Source organism: Diplotaxodon limnothrissa, linkage group LG23, assembly GCF_057381915.1.
Source record: "Diplotaxodon limnothrissa isolate DT_005_m linkage group LG23, D_limnothrissa_male_GT1.1, whole genome shotgun sequence".
In the NCBI taxonomy this organism is placed as follows: Eukaryota; Metazoa; Chordata; class Actinopteri; order Cichliformes; family Cichlidae; genus Diplotaxodon; species Diplotaxodon limnothrissa.
The window spans coordinates 28,509,197-28,528,816 of NC_140617.1; the positions used below are offsets into that span (position 1 = coordinate 28,509,197).

A 19,620-nucleotide genomic window follows, 5' to 3' on the forward strand; every position below is an offset into this window, starting at 1 on the left:
CTTACAAGTCGTGACTACTTCACAAACTCCTTTGAAACTGTTGTGTTTAGTATTGATCTTGTACTGACTCTTCATCCAACTTTTTCAATTCCAACCTTAAGTTTTTTTTCATCGTGGGGGGACCCGCTGTAGACATTAATCAACAAGAAATGAAAACAACACAGGCGACATCTGCAACATGAAGCTCAAGCAGAGCTTTTTAAAGCACCAAGAGTGATCGAGGGGTGACAAAGCTGCTCCTGCTGCGTTCTACGAACACCAAAAGCAGCTGGAAACAACCTTTTCCCCCAAATTCACATCAGTAGAGATTTAGCCACAATCTGCAGCGACACAGAAACGGCAGATTAAAAGTGAGAGCTGATACTCTTTTCTTGGACATCATAAGCCTTTAAATAGCAGCCTGCCTCATTCGGCGTCACACACACTCGGGGACTAAGTTGAGAACATGGCCACAGTCCAGGAATAATTAAAAGCAGGACAACAGACAGACTCCTGTGTCGACTGGACAGAAATCACCACAAAAATAACAGCAGGGAAGGGAGACAGACGGAGGCTGTGTTCACATGTGTCTCTGTGTTGTAACGCTCTCCCTGATCTCATGTTTGTTCAGCGAGTGTCAGCAGAAAGACGTTTGTGTTAGAAAAACAGAGGTCAGCTGATATCAGCATTCAACCCATCAATTTGAATATCTGAATGTTCCTGAGCTTTTAATTAAATTTTACAGCATTTAACCAGAGATAGGTTTAGTCACACTGGCAGGGCAGCAGTAGGAATGATAATGACAAGGACAAAAACAGTGAAATACTGCAGTGGAATATAAAAGGAATGACAAAAGACAAAACACTATCTGAAATGTGTGGAAAGCAAGCAAAGGAAACAGGTACAAAAACACACTTTCATAACATCGCTGTCAGTTCGTATAAAGGCCTGTTTACATTGGATAAATATCACCAGGTGACCTCAAGCGATCTGTAATAACTGCAGCAGTTGTCTTTGCTCTTAATCTTGTGCAAATCTGCCATGTCTATAATCTTCATAATAAAAAAAAACCCATCAAAATAATGTTTATACATCTACTCCTGTGTGAGTAAATCTTTTTTAAATATGTTTTCCCCCCCATCCTTTTAAGGGCAGAGCATCACAGAAGGCTGATAGTGGAAATTATTAATGAGAGTTTTAATAGAATTCTGGGTGCAAATTCATGAGGCTCAGCATGGAGACCCATTACATTTCAGTCTCATCTGCAGATAATCCTCTGGATTTGCTCAGTAAATTTGGGTGAATCGCAGACTTCATTTATCCTGTGAGAAGGGGCGGGACCAGAGGGATGGCTAGTGGTGTAGTGTCCCCTCATACAATCTGACCATCCTCCCAAAACAACTACGAAAGGATGTATAATGATCAGAAAGAGGAGGCAAAGTAAATACAAAAAAGATGTAAGATGATCTTAAGGACATAAATGCCAAATGAACACAAATGGTGTTACAGTTAGCCCAAAGAGACAAGAACAACCACAATCAGATATAAATGACTTCAGAGAGCAGCAAACGACAAAACCACCACAGAAGGGAAGCAAAATGAAAAATAAAAGAAGAAAAACAAAGACACAATGTGACTATAAAGGAAAGGAAAATGTAGAGAAAAGGATACAAAATGATGCATATAAACACAAAATGACAATAAAGGATAGTGAATAGGTACACATGATTCTACAGAGGGATGGAAAAATATCCAGGGACACAAAACCACAGCAGAGAAAAGGGATACAAAATAATACCAGAGATACAAAATTAATATAAACAGATGCAAAAGGGCCGCAATGAGAATAAAAAATGCCCCCCAAAAATGCAATACAAATACAAAAGGATAGAAGATGACCTCAATGTTAAGCAAAATGCCCCCAAAACACAAAAGAAACCAGAGAGGTAAAAAACAAAGAAGCCCAATAAGAAGCAAAATCAAAGAGAAAGAGAAACGAAAGAAATGCAAAATGACTACAATGGAATGCAAAATGGCACAAGGAGGACTCAACAACAAAACAACAAAATAAAAGACAACTAAACAACATAACAACAACAGGTAGAAAGAGACCACTAAGTGACACAAAACAACTTTAACGTGCTAAAGATGAACACAATAAATAAATAAATTCCAAGAACCACAATAGGAAACAAAAGAATGTTAGAGAAGCAAAATGTCCCCGAAATAGATAAAAGAAACATAAAGCAAGACAGAGGAACCTGTTCTAAATGAATACAAAACAAAAAGCTCCAAAAACAAAGGGATGTGAAATGGCTCCAGAGATTTAAAAAATGACCACAAAGGGATCCAAAACAACCACAATGGGACACAAAATGACCACAACGAGACACACAAGACCATGAAATAACCATGTAGGAGTATGAAATATCTCAAGAGTCAGAAAATATCCTCAAGGGGATGCAAACAGACCTTGAAGAAAGGCAAGCTAAACCCACAGACACAGTGGGACGCAAAATAGTGCAAGAGAGACACCAAATTATCCAAAAGAGATACAAAGTGACTACAAAGAGAAGTTACATGCCCCAGAAGCACACAAAACAACAACAAATGAACAAAAAATTAGCACATCCCAAACAACCAAAATAGGATTTAAAATAGCCATAGGGAGGCAGGAAATGCCCACAAAAAGCTATAAAGGAGGCAAGAAAAACCATCAAAGATAAGCAGCCTACCACAAAACAGATGAGATGAAAATTAGCTTGAAGAGAAACTAAATAACCAATAAAAACACAAAAATATCACAGTGGGATGTAAAATGATCATAAACAGACATAAAATAACCACAGAGAGTTATACTACATGACTCAAAAACAAAAACATATGCAAAACAACCACAAAGCATGCATGGATCTTCCTAAGCGAGTGCCTCTGTGCAGAGATCTTCAAGCAGGTCTAATGCAAAGAAACAGCGAAAGAAGATAAGGTATGAGCTCCATTAAAAACACAGAGACTGTCAGTGTGAATGCAGCCTCAGAACTGGCAGCGTAAAGCCAAAGTCAGTCACTGATGAGTTAATGGAGAGTGAAAGGCGTGGGAATAATGTGGGAAAATGAGGAGCACACACGAACAAGGGTGTGACTGCAGCATCTTCTGCCGCCTACCTGCTCTTTGACAGAAGCCAGGAGGTTGGTGGTGGTGGTGCCGCTGGAGTCTGTAGGGTGGCTGTGACCACTCGGTCCCTCTCTGGCCACCATGGGCCCTTCCCCCTCTGTGTCACCCTCCTCCATCGCCTCTACCTGCCCGCTGTAGTCCAGAGCCGGCTGGCTGCTGAGGCGCCCTCTCTGACCCTGCAGGAGGACTACAAGTCGGTCAGGATGTGGACAAGGAGGAGGCACAATGACCAGAAAATCACTGTCACAGCCACTGAGCGTGTCACAGGGTGAGTTTACAGGGGAGCACCCTCTATAATAACCCTGCAGGGATTCACACTGGTTTTTATAAACCTCCCTAATATCCCTGCAGACACTCATACTGATTTTATAGTGACCTTATGGTATCACTACAACACCCCTATGGAGGCTCATGGTGTGCTTTTCTTTTTATGCACCTACAGTATCAGCCTCTGTAGGGATTCATAATGAGGCTCACTGATGAGATTAGAGTGCTTTCCCTTATATATGCTTTAATCTCCATGGAATTGTGAGGCATTTCAGCGGGGATTTAACCCTTCTGTGCCGCAGGTGACTGCAAATGTCTCCACAATTTACAGTTGCAGTAGTGTAAATGTTATGGATTGCATTTGAAGGTGTGCATGCAAGCTGCACGGGAGGCATTTAACAACATTGCACGTTCAGGATCCTTTTTTCCTTTTATTTATTTATTTATTTTTTACCCCCGTTTCTTTTCTGGGCGATAAGCGAAGAGCCTTGATCACATCTGCACACCAGCCTGACTGTCACACATCAATCACTCATCCACCATCCGGCAGCCAAGGACGAGGTCACACCGACTCACCGGACCGGAGACCGGGGAGCGCGGCTGTGTCAATCCGAGCCTGCCTGCACGCAGAGCTGCGCTGCCCGCCCTCCTGCCTGGCAAGCGGCTGTCAGTGAGGACTCACCGGCCAGATGTTGCTGTCAGAAGCAGGCCACAGCTGGCTTGATCCGTCCTGTTACACATCCATCCTCCACCTGCGGACGGCCGTGACAGCTACTACATTTCCCACGCGCCGACGTCAAAATAAACAAACAGTCCCCGTGCACGTCCTCGCGCTCCTCCTGCAATTATGTGTTTCCCCCCTCCTCTCCTCTTCTTTTTCTTTTTCACCTGCTGTGGGGTTTCGGTGCACTCATCCACCCCTGGCGTCCGCGCGGCACCCAGCCACCCACCCACCAATCAACCCGCCCAGCCACTATTACCGATCAGCGGCGTGACGTCACCATGCGGCTACGAATTGCTTTCCGATACGATAATCGATCAGCGGTCACCGATGCCCCACCGGTGCATGCGTTGCTGCAGCAGCTGCAGCCGTGCAGATGCGCGGAAGCTCCGTGCAAACACCCCGCTGGAGAGGAGGGATGCAGCCCGCGCGCGCGCGTGTGAGTGTGTTTTCTCCCCTACACAAACCTCCGTGGGCCTGAGTGGTCATTATGGGACTCCCAACGGTAAATTTAATAGTAAAGTTTATGAAGCACTTCAGGATAACTTATGGAAATTATTTTATGAAAGCCCTTTTACGCCAGGATAATAAAACAATTAAACTATTAAACCACTGAATTCAAATCAATACAGATGAAATATTAAGAGATTTTTTTTAATCCGAGTATTTTAATACACATATTTTGATGACATTTTGCCCCGTGTTAGCTGACTACAGTGGCAGTGGAAACCCACCAGTACTTGTCCCTAACAGCTAGCAGGATGGGGCATACAACTGATAGCTGCAATCAAGTTAACATATTTTGAAACTTACCATGAACTCCTGTGACTTCTAACACTTTTTCCAGACTTCTCCTGTCACACAGCCCTGGTAAACTTGCTCTTCATTTCCGGTTTGCTGGTAGCAGGTTTTGCTTTTCTAGCTGAAATGTTTTAACTTTCAGACATCATGTTACAACTGTAGTGGAGCAAATTTACAATTGATTAGGAGATTTTGTGGTTGTATATCTGTTTAAACGCATATGCTATGTATGCTATAATCTTATCAGACTAAGATTTTGTGCTTTTATTTTATTTAATTATGTATATGCTTCTAAATTACACTAATGTAAGGTGACCTGGAGAGTTTTGAAGAGACTAAAAATAAAGAAAATATTGTTTTAAAGTTGTTGTTTTTTTTTTAAAGCTACTACAAATTTCATTTTGTTTTAAAGCTTAAACATGAACACACCTTCACTCATCTTTAAATAGTTGTGTGTGTGAGAAAGCATCCACATTTGGTGTAGAAAGAAAAGGAGGAGCTTCGTTAGTAGATTCTCACGCTCAGAAAGAAAAGAAAAAGCAGAACACAGGTACATGCACATGCCCATTTATTTAAATGACAATTAAAGAGTCTGTGTGCGGTCTTAAACGTAAGCATGGTCTCTGTTTAACAGCTGCCTTCTTCCATCTCCTCTGGTGCACCTTAAGTAAACTTGCAGATAGAAAGCAAGACGAGTGACAAGACTTCAGGAAGGAAGCTGCAAAGTTAAGCCACTAAAAGGTTTCCCACTACTGGTTTGTAAACCGATAACGCCACCGGCTCACACGGAGCCGAGGAAGACACATGACAAAACACTGCTTTTTTTAATAACTGTGAATACCTGAATATTTAACAGCTTGTTAAAAATAAACCCGCTCTTCAAAGCAAACCGTTTCAAAAGATGATACATTCGACGTTCCTTGTACTGCAAAGTAAAACACTGTGCCGGTAAAACATGTTGGAAACACCACACAGAGATGAATTATGCATCACTGATTAAATATATTAAAACCAGACAGCCGTGTTGAACATGAAACATCCCTTGTAAGGGTTTTAAATTCTTTCCAAACAAGAGTCCGTTACTGCTGCAGCATTTCTGACACGCAGGTGATGAATTTGTTGGATGTATTAGGAGAGACACGTCACCGCTATCCTTTTCATTTTAAGAGCAACACCCCCACCCCCAAACGAATGTCCCTGAAGGATTAGGATTTCTGCTGTCACGGTTACGCCTCAAAAGTTAAAACTATTAAATGACTCAAAGCTGAAATGTCCATCAAACACAGAAATCCATTACTTTTTTCCCCTGGGCATCCTGACAGTCAAACTAATGTTGCAACAAGAGGAGGAGATGGGAGCTTTTCAACTTTTATAGCATCAGTCTGCTCCTAAACTGAGCATTTCAGGTCCTGAAAGTCTCCTGCATTTAATTTGGGGAATTACATCAAACACAGGGACATTATCACCTTGAATACAATGCATTGGTAAGTTAAAATCTAAAGATTCAACACTGCCTCTCGACTGATGTCGGCATATTAAGTGGGAGGAAGAAGGTACACACGCACACACACACATATATATATATATACACAGACTTTTAAACTAAACATGGCTATGTGCCATTTAGTCTATTGGCATCAATGCATTTCAAACCGAAAAGTACATTTCTAGGCTATTTTATTATAACATTTTATACTTATATGATGCATATCTTAAATGTTACATGAACAAAAGTTTTCCTTGCCTTTAATGCTGCAGCAGTAATCGTTCCTCTCATCTGATCAGAATAAACTCTCCATCGCGTCATGGGGTGGAGGGCTCAGCATGACTGGGCTGTGCACTAACACTAACTTCTTCCTACTGATGTCTACGAAGTCTAAACACTGCATGAGCAGGGAAAAAACTGCTTGGTTGGCACGTTCAGAACTCACTTAAAAAAAGACGAAGGGGGGAAAAAAAAAATCCTCTCCTGCCTTAATCGTCACTGGGAATTACACTGGAATTGACTTTCAGCTTGTCGGCCTGCAGAAGGAAGTCGTTATCCCCAAAGTTGTCCAGGATGTTTTATCTGTTGTGTGGGATTTGGGTTTTTTAAGCTGGAGGAAAATGCACTGATTTAGCAGAGAGGGGCTTTAACCTGGAGAATAGAGTAAATTTAGATCTTTGATTGGGAAACTGCTGACATATCTGGAATGGACTCCAACATTTGGTTCTTTGTTATATTCTGCTCTGTTGAGCCTTGTTACTGAGGAAAAATGAGTCTTTATGAGTGCATGTTTCTGGATTTTCTAGCCTCAACAACGACAGCGTTGTGGGGCGAAGGGGTTTGCGAGAAAAGGCAACCTTTTGCAAAGCGGCAAGCTGAAAGAAAAAAAAAAAATCACTTTTGGTCCAAACAAACTGTGGCGGCTGTGGCCATCAGCATTCGTTTTAGCACGTGGTCACAGCCGCAAGGCTGCTGTCTCAGCGAATGAGCGTATTTGCCCCCGCATCAGCAAACACACAAACCTGTAGCATCCCTTCAGACAGCAGGAGCATTTGGTCAAAAAGAATAAATATGTCACGTCACTGGAACCACAATTTATAAGCACAAACACTTGGTTACTTCACTAACTCGATCTTCATACAACCAGGGAGGGGAACTAACGGCAAATGAGGCGGAAACGACCAGCCTGTTAGTTTCCAGCCCTGCACACGACTCGTCTTTCAAATCGAGGAACGACAAAACAAATAAAAGACACCGTGAGCACCGACAGTTCTACTCAAACATAAAACCCGCCTGACTTCTTTTTACAAATTAAAACAAATAAATAGGGAGAGAGGACAGTACCTTTGCATAAACATGAGTACAAAAACATAACAGTCAGTGGATGTACAGTAAATGCGAGTGATTCCAAGAGGGGCAGAGCAGCGCCTTCGTGGGTTTGTGACACCATGAATCAGTGTTAAGACGCCCCCTCCCCCCCTCCGGACCAAGACCTGCGCTCACTACTCCAGATCGTCCACGTCCTCCGTCGCGACAGTGCTCGTCTGTTCTGAGGTCACACCTGAAAGACAAAAGAAACATGAAGAAGAGGAAACGTCTCTGAGGCCTATCAGGCCAAACTGTAAACGCTCTCTCCCACCAATGACATACGCGTTAATACCACTGTAATCTACTGTTACAACCAGCTTATTAGGGCTGGGTATCGTCACTGATTTCTAGAATCGATTCAATTCCGATTCACAAGGTCCCGAATCGATTCGATCCACGATTCGATTTAATTCGATTCGATTCGATTTAAATCTGGGAAATTTTGACAGTCAGAAGTATAATTCAGATCAGAACATTTACATATTTTTGTATCTATAAAAAGGAAGCTGACACTCGCAAGACTTTATCCAAGGTGTGAGCATCACAGCAGATGCCTTTGTGTCAAAGTAGCTGAAGATAAAACACAGAAAAACATGAAGGTGATTTTCCTGGCCTGGGATTTTATAAAAATATTCTGCAGTACTTCGAAAACGAAAGAAAACCATTAATTAATGAACATTACCTCTGACGTTACAGCGGTTTTATTAGACACACGGCTAAGCATTTTGCATTTTGAATAATTTTAAAAAGTTTCAATTTGTTCAGTATTGAACAGCAGAAATGAGGTTTTCTTTTCGGAAGCATGTAAAAGGGAAAAAAACAGCGGCCGACAGCGCTGTAAGCAACAGTAGACTTGTGCATAACAAGCAAGCGAACAATGAAGAAAGCGAAACTGTTCGAGAGGGGGGGGGGGGGGGGGGGGGGGGGAAGAGAGGGAGAGAGAGAGAGCTGCGCATCGCAATGGAAGCAAAACAGTAAAAGAATTCATGACGATGTTTATGTGAAGCGTTTGGATCTTCTTTTGCTGCTGGTTCGGTCAATATTGTTTGGAGAGAGATCAAACTAACAGCTTTAGAATCAGCGCATAAAGGGCGTGAACACAAAGCGCGGACCCGGATCAGCGAGCTGTCGGCTTTCAGCCCCGACTGTGAGAAAGGCGACATCTAACTGATTCTGATCCGCGGGTCGCGCTGTGTGTTTAAGTCTATGTGCAGAATCCCTGTACCTGCTCTCATTTACTGTTTGGTGGTTCTTGAAATTTTGTGAGATGTCACCAGAGATTCTGGCATTTCGGACAAAATAAATTTATATTAAAAAATCGATTTAGGATTTTAATGAATCGATTTTACGTTATCCAAGCCAGAATCGATTTTAATCGATGAATCGATTATAAAAACCCACCCCTACAGCTTATTAGTATTAGTGTTACATCAACTACTTCAATCGGACAGTTTATCCAAATAAATGTACACTGTATTGGAAAAAAGTATCGCTCAAGGGAATTTGAATGCCATCCCATTCTTAATCCATAGGGTTTGTTATGATGTTGGCCCAGCCTCTGCAGCTATAACAGCCTCAGCTCTTCTGGGAAGGTGTCTGTGTAGGCTCTTAGTGCTAGTCATTGTAATCTAAGGAGCTTGGAAAGAAAAGCAAGCTTCTTCGGTTAAAGAAGCTTCTCGAATGAGAGATGAAATGTCTTCAAGAAACTGAAAGAAATCCAGTTGCTTTTCTTTCCCAGCTCCTTAGATCTTCTGGGAAGGCTTTCCACAAGGTTTAGGAGTGCGTTTATGCAAATTTTGAGCAGACACTGATGTTGGATTAGACGGCCTGGCTCGTGGTCTCCACTCTAATTCATCCCGAAGGTGTTCTGTTGGATTGAGATCAGGACTGTGTGCAGGATTTGTTAACTTGTCGGGTTAACCTCGAGTTTTCATTTTTATAATGACTTCTGCCACAGGCCTAACATGCTCCAAAGCACATCCAGTTTAAAATAAGAGATCACCTACTGACCAATCAATTCTCTGAAAGTACATCACCAATGCTGGAAGCTTGCTCAATGCGCAGACAGCAGGAAGATCTAATCTTTTTTTAATAGTGTCTAAAGTCTTTGCCTTTCCCCGGTGAGCGTCAGTAAGAAATACAATTTCTAGAAGCAACTTTGTTCCCTTTTTTTCCATGTTGGTTGCAAACAATTTTAAAATGATTTCATTTTCCTGTAACCCTGAGCCAAGTCTATGTTTGATTTCTTTTTCTTTCATCTAGTTTATAACCACACACAGCTTCTGCATTTTGGCATTAAGTAAATAATTACAATGCCTCATGTGTTGTTGTTCCTCTGCGGTATTAAAATAATTAAGACCAGATTAAATTCTTTAATTATCCACATATGTCAAACGTTGAAATTGAAAGAGGGTGTAGTTTTTTTCACTACTGTAGCATCACAAAATGTAATTTAAAAAAAAAAAGCCTCTTGAAGCCATAACAGTAGCTCGACAGCAATTTAAAGGTATTTTACTTTCATGAACATTTGGAATATTCATGAATATTTGGCATCATATTTGGTGAAGTCAGTCTAAAGACCTACATGATGCCCTAGGTGCACGCACTCTTTACTCATTTTTGATACTCGCTGTGAAAATTCATCATTGGTGCTGCTGTTTGAACCACCATACTGTTTGGACACATCCATCAGCTGATGCAGACTGTGGCTGTGGATGCAAAGACCACTTGCTGGACCTGTAGCTGTATACATTGTCTAGCATCTCCATTAGCTCCGCTGATAGAAGAACAGATGCAGAAAATTTTTACCAACCTATACCACAATACCTGCCTTCATTACTTATTTCCTGAGGTCTTCAACTCTTTGTATTTTCTATTTAATTGGCAACTTTTGGGAAAATTAAACATTTCTTATCTTACTCTGTATTAAATCTGTAAACATGATCAATACTATGTATTGAATTTACTGCAGGATTCACACATCACTGGCTAACACCCTCCGGCTGTTTGACATCATACTTGAGGCATCGTCGTCATTGAGTGACTTCTTCTGCCCCTCCACGTAGCCGTGACTCAGCAGCTTGGACATGCTGACGGGTGTAGTCTTCTTATCATAAGACCTGAAGAGGAGGCAGAACGCAGCAGTTTTACTTTACGCTTATATATATATATATATATATATATATATATATACTCAACAAAAATATAAACGCAACACCTTTGTTGCTGCTCCCATTCCCCATGGGATGGACGTAGAGACCTAAAATTCATTCCAGATACACAATATAACCATCCCTCCCAAACAGTGGTCACAAATCAGTCCAAATGTGTGGTAGTGGGCACATCTGCCATATTGAGATAATCCATCCCACCTCACAGGTGTGCCACAGCAGGATGCTGATCTGACATCATGAGTAGTGCACAGGTGTACCTCAGACTGCCCACAACAAAAGGCCACCCTGGAATGTGCAGTTTTGTCTCACAGCAAAATGCCACAGATGCCACAGCAATGAGGGAGCGTGCAATTGGCATGCTGACAGCAGGAATGTCAACCAGATCTGTCGCCCGTGCATTGAATGTTCATTTCTCAACCATAAGCCGTCTCCACAGGCGTTTCAGAGAATATGGCAGCACATCCAACCGGCCTCACAACCGCAGACCTCGTGTAACCACACCAGCCCAGGACCTCCACATCCAGCAGGTTCACCTCCAAGATCGTCTGAGACCAGCCACCCAGACAGCTGCTGGAACAATTGGTTTGCACAACCAAACAATTTCTGCACAAACTGTCAGAAACCGTCTCAGGGACGCTCAACTGCATGCCCGTCGTCCTCATCGGGGTCTTGACCTGACTCCAGCTCGTCGCCGTAACAGACTTGTGTGGGCAAATGCTCACATTCGATGGCGTCTGGCACGTTGGAGAGGTGTGCGCTTCACGGATGAATCATGGTTCACATTGTTCAGGGCAGATGGCAGCTGAGAATGTCCCAGTTCTTGCATGGCCAGCATACTCACCGGACATGTCACCCATTGAGCATGTTCGGGATGTGCTTGACCGGCGTATACGACAGCATGTACCAGTTCCCACGAATATCCAACAACCTCGCACAGCCATTGAAGTGGAGTGGACCAACATTCCACAGGCCACAACTGACAATCTGATAGACTCCATGCGACGATGTGTTGCACTGCATGAGGCAAATGGTGGTCACACCAGATACTGACCGGTTCTGGGTCCCCAGACCCCCAATAGCGCAAAAAAACGCACATTCCAGGGTGGCCTTTTGTTGTGGGCAGTCTGAGGTACACCTGTGCACTACTCATGATGTCAGATCAGCATCCTGATGTGGCACACCTGTGAGGTGGGATGGATTTTCTCAATATAGCAGATGTGCCCACTACCACACATTTGGACTGATTTGTGACCACTGTTTGGGAGGGATGGTTATATTGTGTATCTGGAATGAATTTTAGGTCTCTACGTCCATCCCATGGGGAATGGGAGCAGTAACAAAGGTGTTGCGTTTATATTTTTGTTGAGTGTATATATATGTACAGGAACCAAACAACCAGAGAGTTATTACCTTCTTTTGTATTTGTTGGTTATTGTCAGACCCTCCATCTCAGAGCCTGGAGCATCAGGAGACATCTGCAGGTTGAGAAAGCTGTGGTTATCTCTGTATCACTTCAAGACATAAAGGACTTGCATGTAACAGCAGAATTATTCAACAAATACATCATTACTTTAAGTGGGCTACTAATATAGCATGGGGTAAATCTGGGAAACAGAAAAAGGATGAAATGAAGGAAGAAAAGTGAAGAAAATAGTTATGCCATGAAAAATGATCCAAGAAACTGACAACAAAGTAAAACTGCTCAAACCCAAAATACTTAAAAAGCATAAATATATAATAAATAGCAGTTTAAAATTTTTTTGTACTTTCTCTGCACATTTTATTTGATGCACTTCTCAATATCTGAAAACTATCTCTGTCACAGCTCAGGAACGTTACTTCTTCAGATATTGTACAGTGTAACATATTCAAAGCATCGCTTGTACTTACCCAGAGATTTGATTAAAAAAAAAAACAAACAACAAAATTCCAATAAATTATCAACCCAAAGCACCGGCAGCAAATTAGACCCAAATAAACTTCAAATAAGCTGAAAATGCATCAATGGAGCGAAACCAGGTGAAAACACAAGGAAAGGTGATGGGAAAAACTTATAAATAAATTAAATATGGAAGGCACTGGTATGGCGTCAGTGGAAGTGGGAGGGGGTGATGCATTTTTGGAGTCCATTCACCTTCTCTTTACCCTGGGTAAATCTATCAGTCTCTCTTTCCCAGGATGTACTGTTATCAGTGCCAAACGGCGGGGCAAGAGGCTGCCTGCCTCCCTTCATCTGGCCATCGGGAGACGTTTCCTTGCTTCCGCTGTAAGCACAAAACCACGATGACATGCCATGTGAAATTACTGCTGGACACTTCTGACAGCCTGCCAACTGTTAGGATGCAGACTTCATGGCTTGCTAATGCCGAGGCCCGTGCTCAGGGTGACCAATGAGCGCAAATGGTCATCAGATTTCTCTTTTATTAAACAATCGCTATAACTGAAGCTTTTCAGTTAGTGACGCGTCCTCATCGCAGCTCGTCTCTCACCTCTTTGACTCATCTCCTCCAAACCAGTTGGATGGATTGTAGGTTTTCTTCGGCATGTCGTCATCGTCCACATCGTGGCTCAACAGCCCTGCAGCAAAAAGAACCCCCCCCCCCCCCCACAATGAAACCAAAGCACTGGCAGCAGTAATGATGCATTGTGTCTCACCTTTAAGAGCACAATGTGGCATTTAACTCACAGCCTATTCAGCCAAGCAGCTAAACAATTACTCCAGTCCAAGCTGAGGCTGGAACTGTTTTTTTTAGGCAGCCTAATTGTGAATTCGTAATGTTTATCTTATCTTCTGCTGTTTGCCACATTATTCTCCTGCATTGCTGTTACAGCAGTGATTTGACAGTCCTTAACCATCTACAACAAAGGGTGGATCGCGACCCTGAACTTTTCAGTTACAGCACAAGATGGAGAGAAGCTGTAGAGTGCCCAGGAGGCAGAGTGAGTGCCAAGTCACTAAAAGCTTTAATAAAGAGAGCAGATTATGTTAAGCAAGCAGTGCACTTGAACTTAACGCATCAAAATCTTTAATTGGAACTTTTTCCAATGGACTCTGGTATCTGGAATCAAACCTCTAATGCATGTATGTGCACAAAAACAAGCACTACAACTTCTACAGGGCTCTGATTATTCTATACCCTAGACATCACGCATACACTTTAAAATACATTTCCTTAAACTTAATTTAAAAGATACATGAGTAATATATGTGGATATAGCGAGTAAATTAAAAATATTTGTTTTTAATTAAAATCTGAATAACCACAATATCACATTTCTTATCAAATGAGCCCACACGTGCAGACTAGCATGAAATACTCATATGAAACTTTCTGTGCAGGAGCTCTGCTTCTCCCAAGAGAAATGAAGCCTGCAAAGTTGCAGTTTCTATAAACAAAAAGAGACTGTTGTGTTTTCCTAAAACGCAGAAGCTTTTCTTTCTCTCCTTCTTTTCATGTTGTGGACTTTTAAGCCTGTTGTTTGAGGTTTGCATTTCAAAGCCATGTGTGTCACCCGTTAGGCATTTTTAGTCACAAAAATGGGGCGAGTAGTGTGGCTTCAAAGCCTCCACGCTGAGAGCAGCAACCGCAGAGGGCTCATCCAGGTAACTTCAGGGTATCCTGACCAGGTTATGTTTAAGCTTAGACATCATCAGGTTTGAAATTGCTGCCTATCAACTAACCACTTCTCTGGAAAACAGAATCATCATCCTTGGAAAAGCCCTCAGACCTGTGTTGTGTTGTCAGTAACAGAGTGTTAAGTTGTTTTAAGAACATCTGAAGCCTTTATTATTTTCCCTGAAGAGCAACAGTAATAAATACAGGCTCTTTATTATTGATTTTCCTCCCTGTTTGCTGCAATTCTTGATCAATTTTATTGTTCTACACGTGTGAATACAGAATCCTAAAACACGACACCTATTTTATTTACTTGCTGACCTTTTAACAAATTTGCACACAGACTACGACTGAACATTACCAGGACAGTCGCTCAAAGAAAATCTAACGATTAATTTAATATAATATGTAACTGTAATCCATCTGATTCACCCGCTCTTTAAAGATAGAGCTGTGGTACTGAGAGGTCTGTAAACTCTTACAGTCAGCATTTTTGCCAGCTTTCCTCCTTCAAATAAGCTAAACTTTATTAATATAGCCCAGTAACGCTTCACTGAACTTAAAGCTCACATGCATTCATGCAGCACCTTTAAAACCTCACACACACACACACACACACACTCACAGCTGATGTGTCTGCAGCAGCTGTGCTGCTTTCAGTCTGGATCATGTGGTTAACCTCTTCATCTTTTTATCGCCACTGTAAAATCTGTGGCTCTGCTGCTGAGTACCCTATCCATGTTTTGTATGATAAATAAACCCTGGCTTCACTTATCAACCTTATAACCACCTTTATTGACTGCCTATATTAGGGTATGTGAAGCCAGGTGAATGAGTTTCCTCATCCAAATGCTGGTACAGACCGTAGAAGGAATCTCCTACGTTGGATTGTGCTAAACAAAACTCCTTTCTTGCACAGCTGTGAGCCATTTTAAGGCCTTCTGATTTTTGTGTTTTTATGTTTCATTTTCTTTTGTTGACATTAGGGCTGCCACGATTAGTCGACTAGTCACGATTACGTCGACTATTAAAATCGTCGACGACTAATTTAATAGTCGACCCGTCGTTTGAAGCTTTGTAAGATCCCAAAAGACGCAGGAATGAGTAGTAGGATTTAAGAGTGTAATAACGGACTGAAACAGAAGATGGCAGCACTGCATGTACAAGGATGCCAGCTGCCCTTAAACCCCGAAGAAGAAGAAGCTGTGTCCCAGAATTCATAGCGCGGCCCAGCTCAGTTTCCAACAATGGCGGCAGCTAGTTAGTTTTAATATTACTCTTATTATTCTTTCTGGGTCACAAAATAAATGTTTAACATATTTTCAGGCGAGAATGTAGCTGTGTAAACCTCAAATATCGGCTCAGTTTATCAAGACACCACATATTTTCAAAAGCGCTCCGACGTTTTCGGAGACGTCTGTTACCCACTAGCTCGATAGCTAGCCGGGGGCTAGGCTCACTAGAACCGTGAGAACACCGGACTCCCGGCAAATCGTTTACAAACCCACCGCAGTCTTTCGCTACTCAGGTTAAACATGATATATAAGTCACTTAGATAACTTAAAAATGTTAGTGTTTGGCTTTTTTTTAGTATTTTATTTGTTCCTGAGTAAATCAGTTTGGCTGAGATTAAAGTTATAGTTTTTACACAGCTGAATGAACGTCAAGCAGACAGCTGATCATCAGAAGTGTGAGATGCTCGAGAATTTACTCCGGTGTCCTGTTCTATTTTAGATGGCAAGGAGTTTATTAAACTCCACCGAAACAATCTGCAAATTTCATTAAAATTTAATAAACTATCATCTTGTCTTTTTAGTTAGCACCTTAAACACTTAAAGCTGTAAGCTAATGATAGTTATATAAGAGCAGATGCTGCTGGTGCAATAAGCTGTAGTTTTATGTCCAATGGATTTGATTAGTCGACTATCAAAATAATCGTTTGTGGCAGCCCTAGTTGACATTCAGATACTAAACTTTATTATAAAATTTTAATATTACTCAATATCCATCCAAGCATCCACTTTATATGGGTCCAGGTCACAGGGGCTGCAGTTTAAACAGAGATGCACAACCTCAACCCAGCCACCTGTAAAACTCGTCTTGAGAAACACTGAGGGGCTCCCAAGCCAGCCAAGTGACCGAATCTCTCCAACATGTCCTGGGTCTGTTCCAAGGTCTCCTCTTGGTAGAACATGTCCTGTATACCTCACCTAGGAAGTGCCTAAAATGAGATGATCTCCAAACCACCTCAACTGGTTCTCTATATGGTTGCCTGTGTCAAAGTGCTGGCCCTGAGACAGACATGATCTGTCTAGGGTGTACCCCACCTCTTCAGCCTCCCCATGACCCTGAACTGCATAAGCATACTAGAAGCTGACCGAGAGACATATTTGATGATTTAAAAATGGAATAAATCAGACTCTTTCAGACACACACAACAGACTTCTCTAATATTTGCTATATATAGCTCTAGTACTTATACAAGTACTTTATATAGTTTAGTCTCCGCTCAAAATATGTTACTGTTTGGTAAATGGACAAAAATTATAGACTTCTTTTTAGTCTTCTACTCTGAGCCAGGAAAACTCTGAAACTCTTTATAAAATTAGAGCATAAAATCATTTTTTTTACACTGGCAATCTTCATATAGATGCATTTCAAGGCATCTATATGAACAGACAACAACTGTCTAATTTTACCTTTGTGTCCCCCCTGCTTCGCAAGCTTGACATAGTCCGAGTCCGTCTCAAATATCCCAACTCGCCGCCCACTGATCCTCTCCGCTGGAGCGCTTTCAGTGGCGGTCTGGCACAGCCCAGGGATCTGGGAGGTCGGTCCCGTCACGCCGCTGTTCGCCGCCCCGGGCTTTATGCCTGCAATAAATGAAAATTACAACGCTGTGTCCTTGCTGATAAATATGTAATTAATTTTTTAGCCTTTAGTTTCAACATGTATTACAGGTTATAGAGTTTGGATCTTACCACCAGGCTTGGTCCTTCTATGGTTGGGTACAGCAGCACTCATTTTATCTGAAGACAAAAAGGCAGGTCTGATGAGAAACAGGCCCGTTTTATAATGTGCAAAGAGTTTCTTTAAAACAACCTGGCATTTCTCACACCTAATTTATTGCTTAGTTGACAGCATGTGTGTTGATTTTATAAAAAAAAAAGAAAGCCAAAGAACACTGGAAACACCTGCTTATATTTGTAATTTTTCTAGGGTATTTGGAGCCTTCTGTAAAGCACAGCGGCGGTACTGTGCGCCACAGTAATGACACTGACGAGACCATTAAGAAAAAGCAGTATTTTGCGTTTATTTTCAGAAGCTACCACCAATAAAAGCTAATAATTGCACATTTCTCATTCTTTAAAAACTAAAGCCGTGTAAAATTAAGAGTTTTACTTCACAAATACTATCCTGCATGTGCATACGGTCACACAGCTTGGGCAAACACAGCTGAGGCATCTTTTTTTTCTAGTGTTTTCCACGCTATAATTTAACAAAGCCGTGCTAATGTGGTTAGCCGCCTCCCTACTTGCCGCAGCAGCTCTCCTGTGTTCAAATATTTTGCGCTACAGCGGTGTTCTTTAACAACACAACAGCAACGAAAACAAGACATATGTCATATGTGGTTTTTGATTTCTCGTAATTGTGAAGCAGGGTGTTGCTGTTAAATACCGTTAGCTTCTCGTTCCTCTTCTTCTAGAAGCAGGGCTGGACACAGACACTTCCTGCGGCACCTGCTGCCCACTTCCGGTGCACAAGGAGGAAGATCGTGTGTGTCTGACGGAGAAAAACTCTGTGATTTTCTCTGTGACACTCACAGTGGATTTAGAGATAATGGCACAGAGCAGGAGTGAGAATGGGACAGAGTGAGACCTCTTCTCGTGATTGTGCTCGGAGCATGAACTGCTAATCCTAACTGGGCTACGACTAATTTCGGTTTCAAACGAACGACTGTTAAAACAGGCTAGTTGGTTAATGAACTCAGTTTTATGTTCCAGTGTCCCTTATTGTTTATTATAAAACAATTTATGTATAGTACACAACAATATTTACTCACCTGTGACCAGGTAATCGTAATGAGGTTGGACTTGAGCTTTTTTTTTCTTAACCATACCATAATTTATTTATATAGCACTTTAAAGGTTTGATTGTATGTATGGGTGCTACCATGCTAATTACATTGTCCGTATTGACACTAGTTGTGTCTATAATACAGATGAAGACTGACTGATCATTCAGACCTTCTGCTCGCTTGTCTGATTCTTGCATCTAACAGTCTGCACAGTTTTGTCTTGATGCATGCTCAATCATCCAGGTAAGTAAATCCCGAAAGCTGACTGAGCCCACTTATTCAGTGGACTAGTTTCAGTTATTGTGCAAATGTACTGTTTATAAGGTTGGGGAAACCTGCAGTAAGCTGAGACTGAAGAAGTCACTTGGATGAGTGAGGAAACCTTTGTCCCACTGAAAACGCTACGTCCAGATGAACAGAATCAACCTTTTGGGAGTCTGCACAGTTCTTTCATTAAAAAAAAAACAAGAAAAAAACTAAATATTCATGTTACAGGATAATACAATCAGCTGTTTGGTTGCCATTATAAGCTTCTGGTTTTTAAGTGTTGCTGTTATAATCGAAAGCATTTTTATTACATATCAGTGTGTTCTCATCCCTCTGTCTTGACTGCATATTTCCTTTGTTTAACAAGATATGAGGATATTGTTGCAGGATCCCTTTCCCCTCTTTCCTGATAGTTTAGGCTAAACCCAATATGATTAATTTCTGCACAAATTAATGAATGTTTTAATACTAAACATATAAAAGCGTAAAACGAATTTTTGTAAATTGGGTCTTTTTTTTGGCTAACTTTGTCATGCAAACTTTGTGTCATAACTGTGTAAATGTATACTGTCCTTCTGGATTTTTGACTCAGCATAGCTAGTGGGCCAGCATGTCAAAGCCTTAATCCAGTTTAGCATCCTTTAAAGCTCTTTATTGTGCCTATCAGATTGAAATTAGATTACATAGCA

General features: G+C 41.6%; 2 protein-coding genes across 4 annotated transcripts in view; both read right to left on the minus strand.

Moving 5' to 3' along the window:
• LOC146608242 (plakophilin-4-like) overlaps positions 1–3,269 on the minus strand; it is a 79,946-nt gene extending 76,677 nt beyond the window's left edge. For all 3 annotated transcript variants that reach the window (XM_085347088.1, XM_085347087.1, XM_085347086.1), the window contains exon 1: positions 3,144–3,269. In XM_085347088.1, coding sequence (XP_085203214.1) covers positions 3,144–3,269 — 126 coding nt within the window. The remainder of the gene's footprint in view (positions 1–3,143) is intronic.
• Positions 3,270–5,430: 2,161 nt separating this feature from the next.
• LOC146608243 (uncharacterized protein C7orf57 homolog) lies at positions 5,431–18,323 on the minus strand. The gene is made up of 8 exons (XM_085348359.1): positions 18,265–18,323; positions 17,568–17,615; positions 17,286–17,459; positions 13,459–13,546; positions 13,104–13,233; positions 12,380–12,444; positions 10,815–10,915; positions 5,431–7,989 (listed from the first exon to the last, which is right to left on the minus strand). The coding sequence occupies exons 2-8, from the start codon at positions 17,608–17,610 to the stop codon at positions 7,931–7,933; spliced, it is 660 nt and encodes a 219-aa protein (XP_085204485.1). The 5' UTR covers positions 17,611–17,615; positions 18,265–18,323; the 3' UTR covers positions 5,431–7,930.
• Positions 18,324–19,620: the final 1,297 nt, after the last annotated feature.

What these genes read in the sequence shown, in the direction of transcription:
- LOC146608243 (XM_085348359.1), bottom strand. Translation starts at nt 17,610, where the DNA reads ATGAGTGCTGCTGTACCCAACCATAGAAGGACCAAGCCTGGTG. An exon ending in GGAGGAGATGAGTCAAAGAG is followed by an intron (nt 13,234 to 13,458) that starts GTGAGAGACGAG and finishes TTGTGCTTACAG; the next exon opens with CGGAAGCAAGGAAACGTCTC. An exon ending in TTACCCAGGGTAAAGAGAAG is followed by an intron (nt 12,445 to 13,103) that starts GTGAATGGACTC and finishes CTCAACCTGCAG; the next exon opens with ATGTCTCCTGATGCTCCAGG.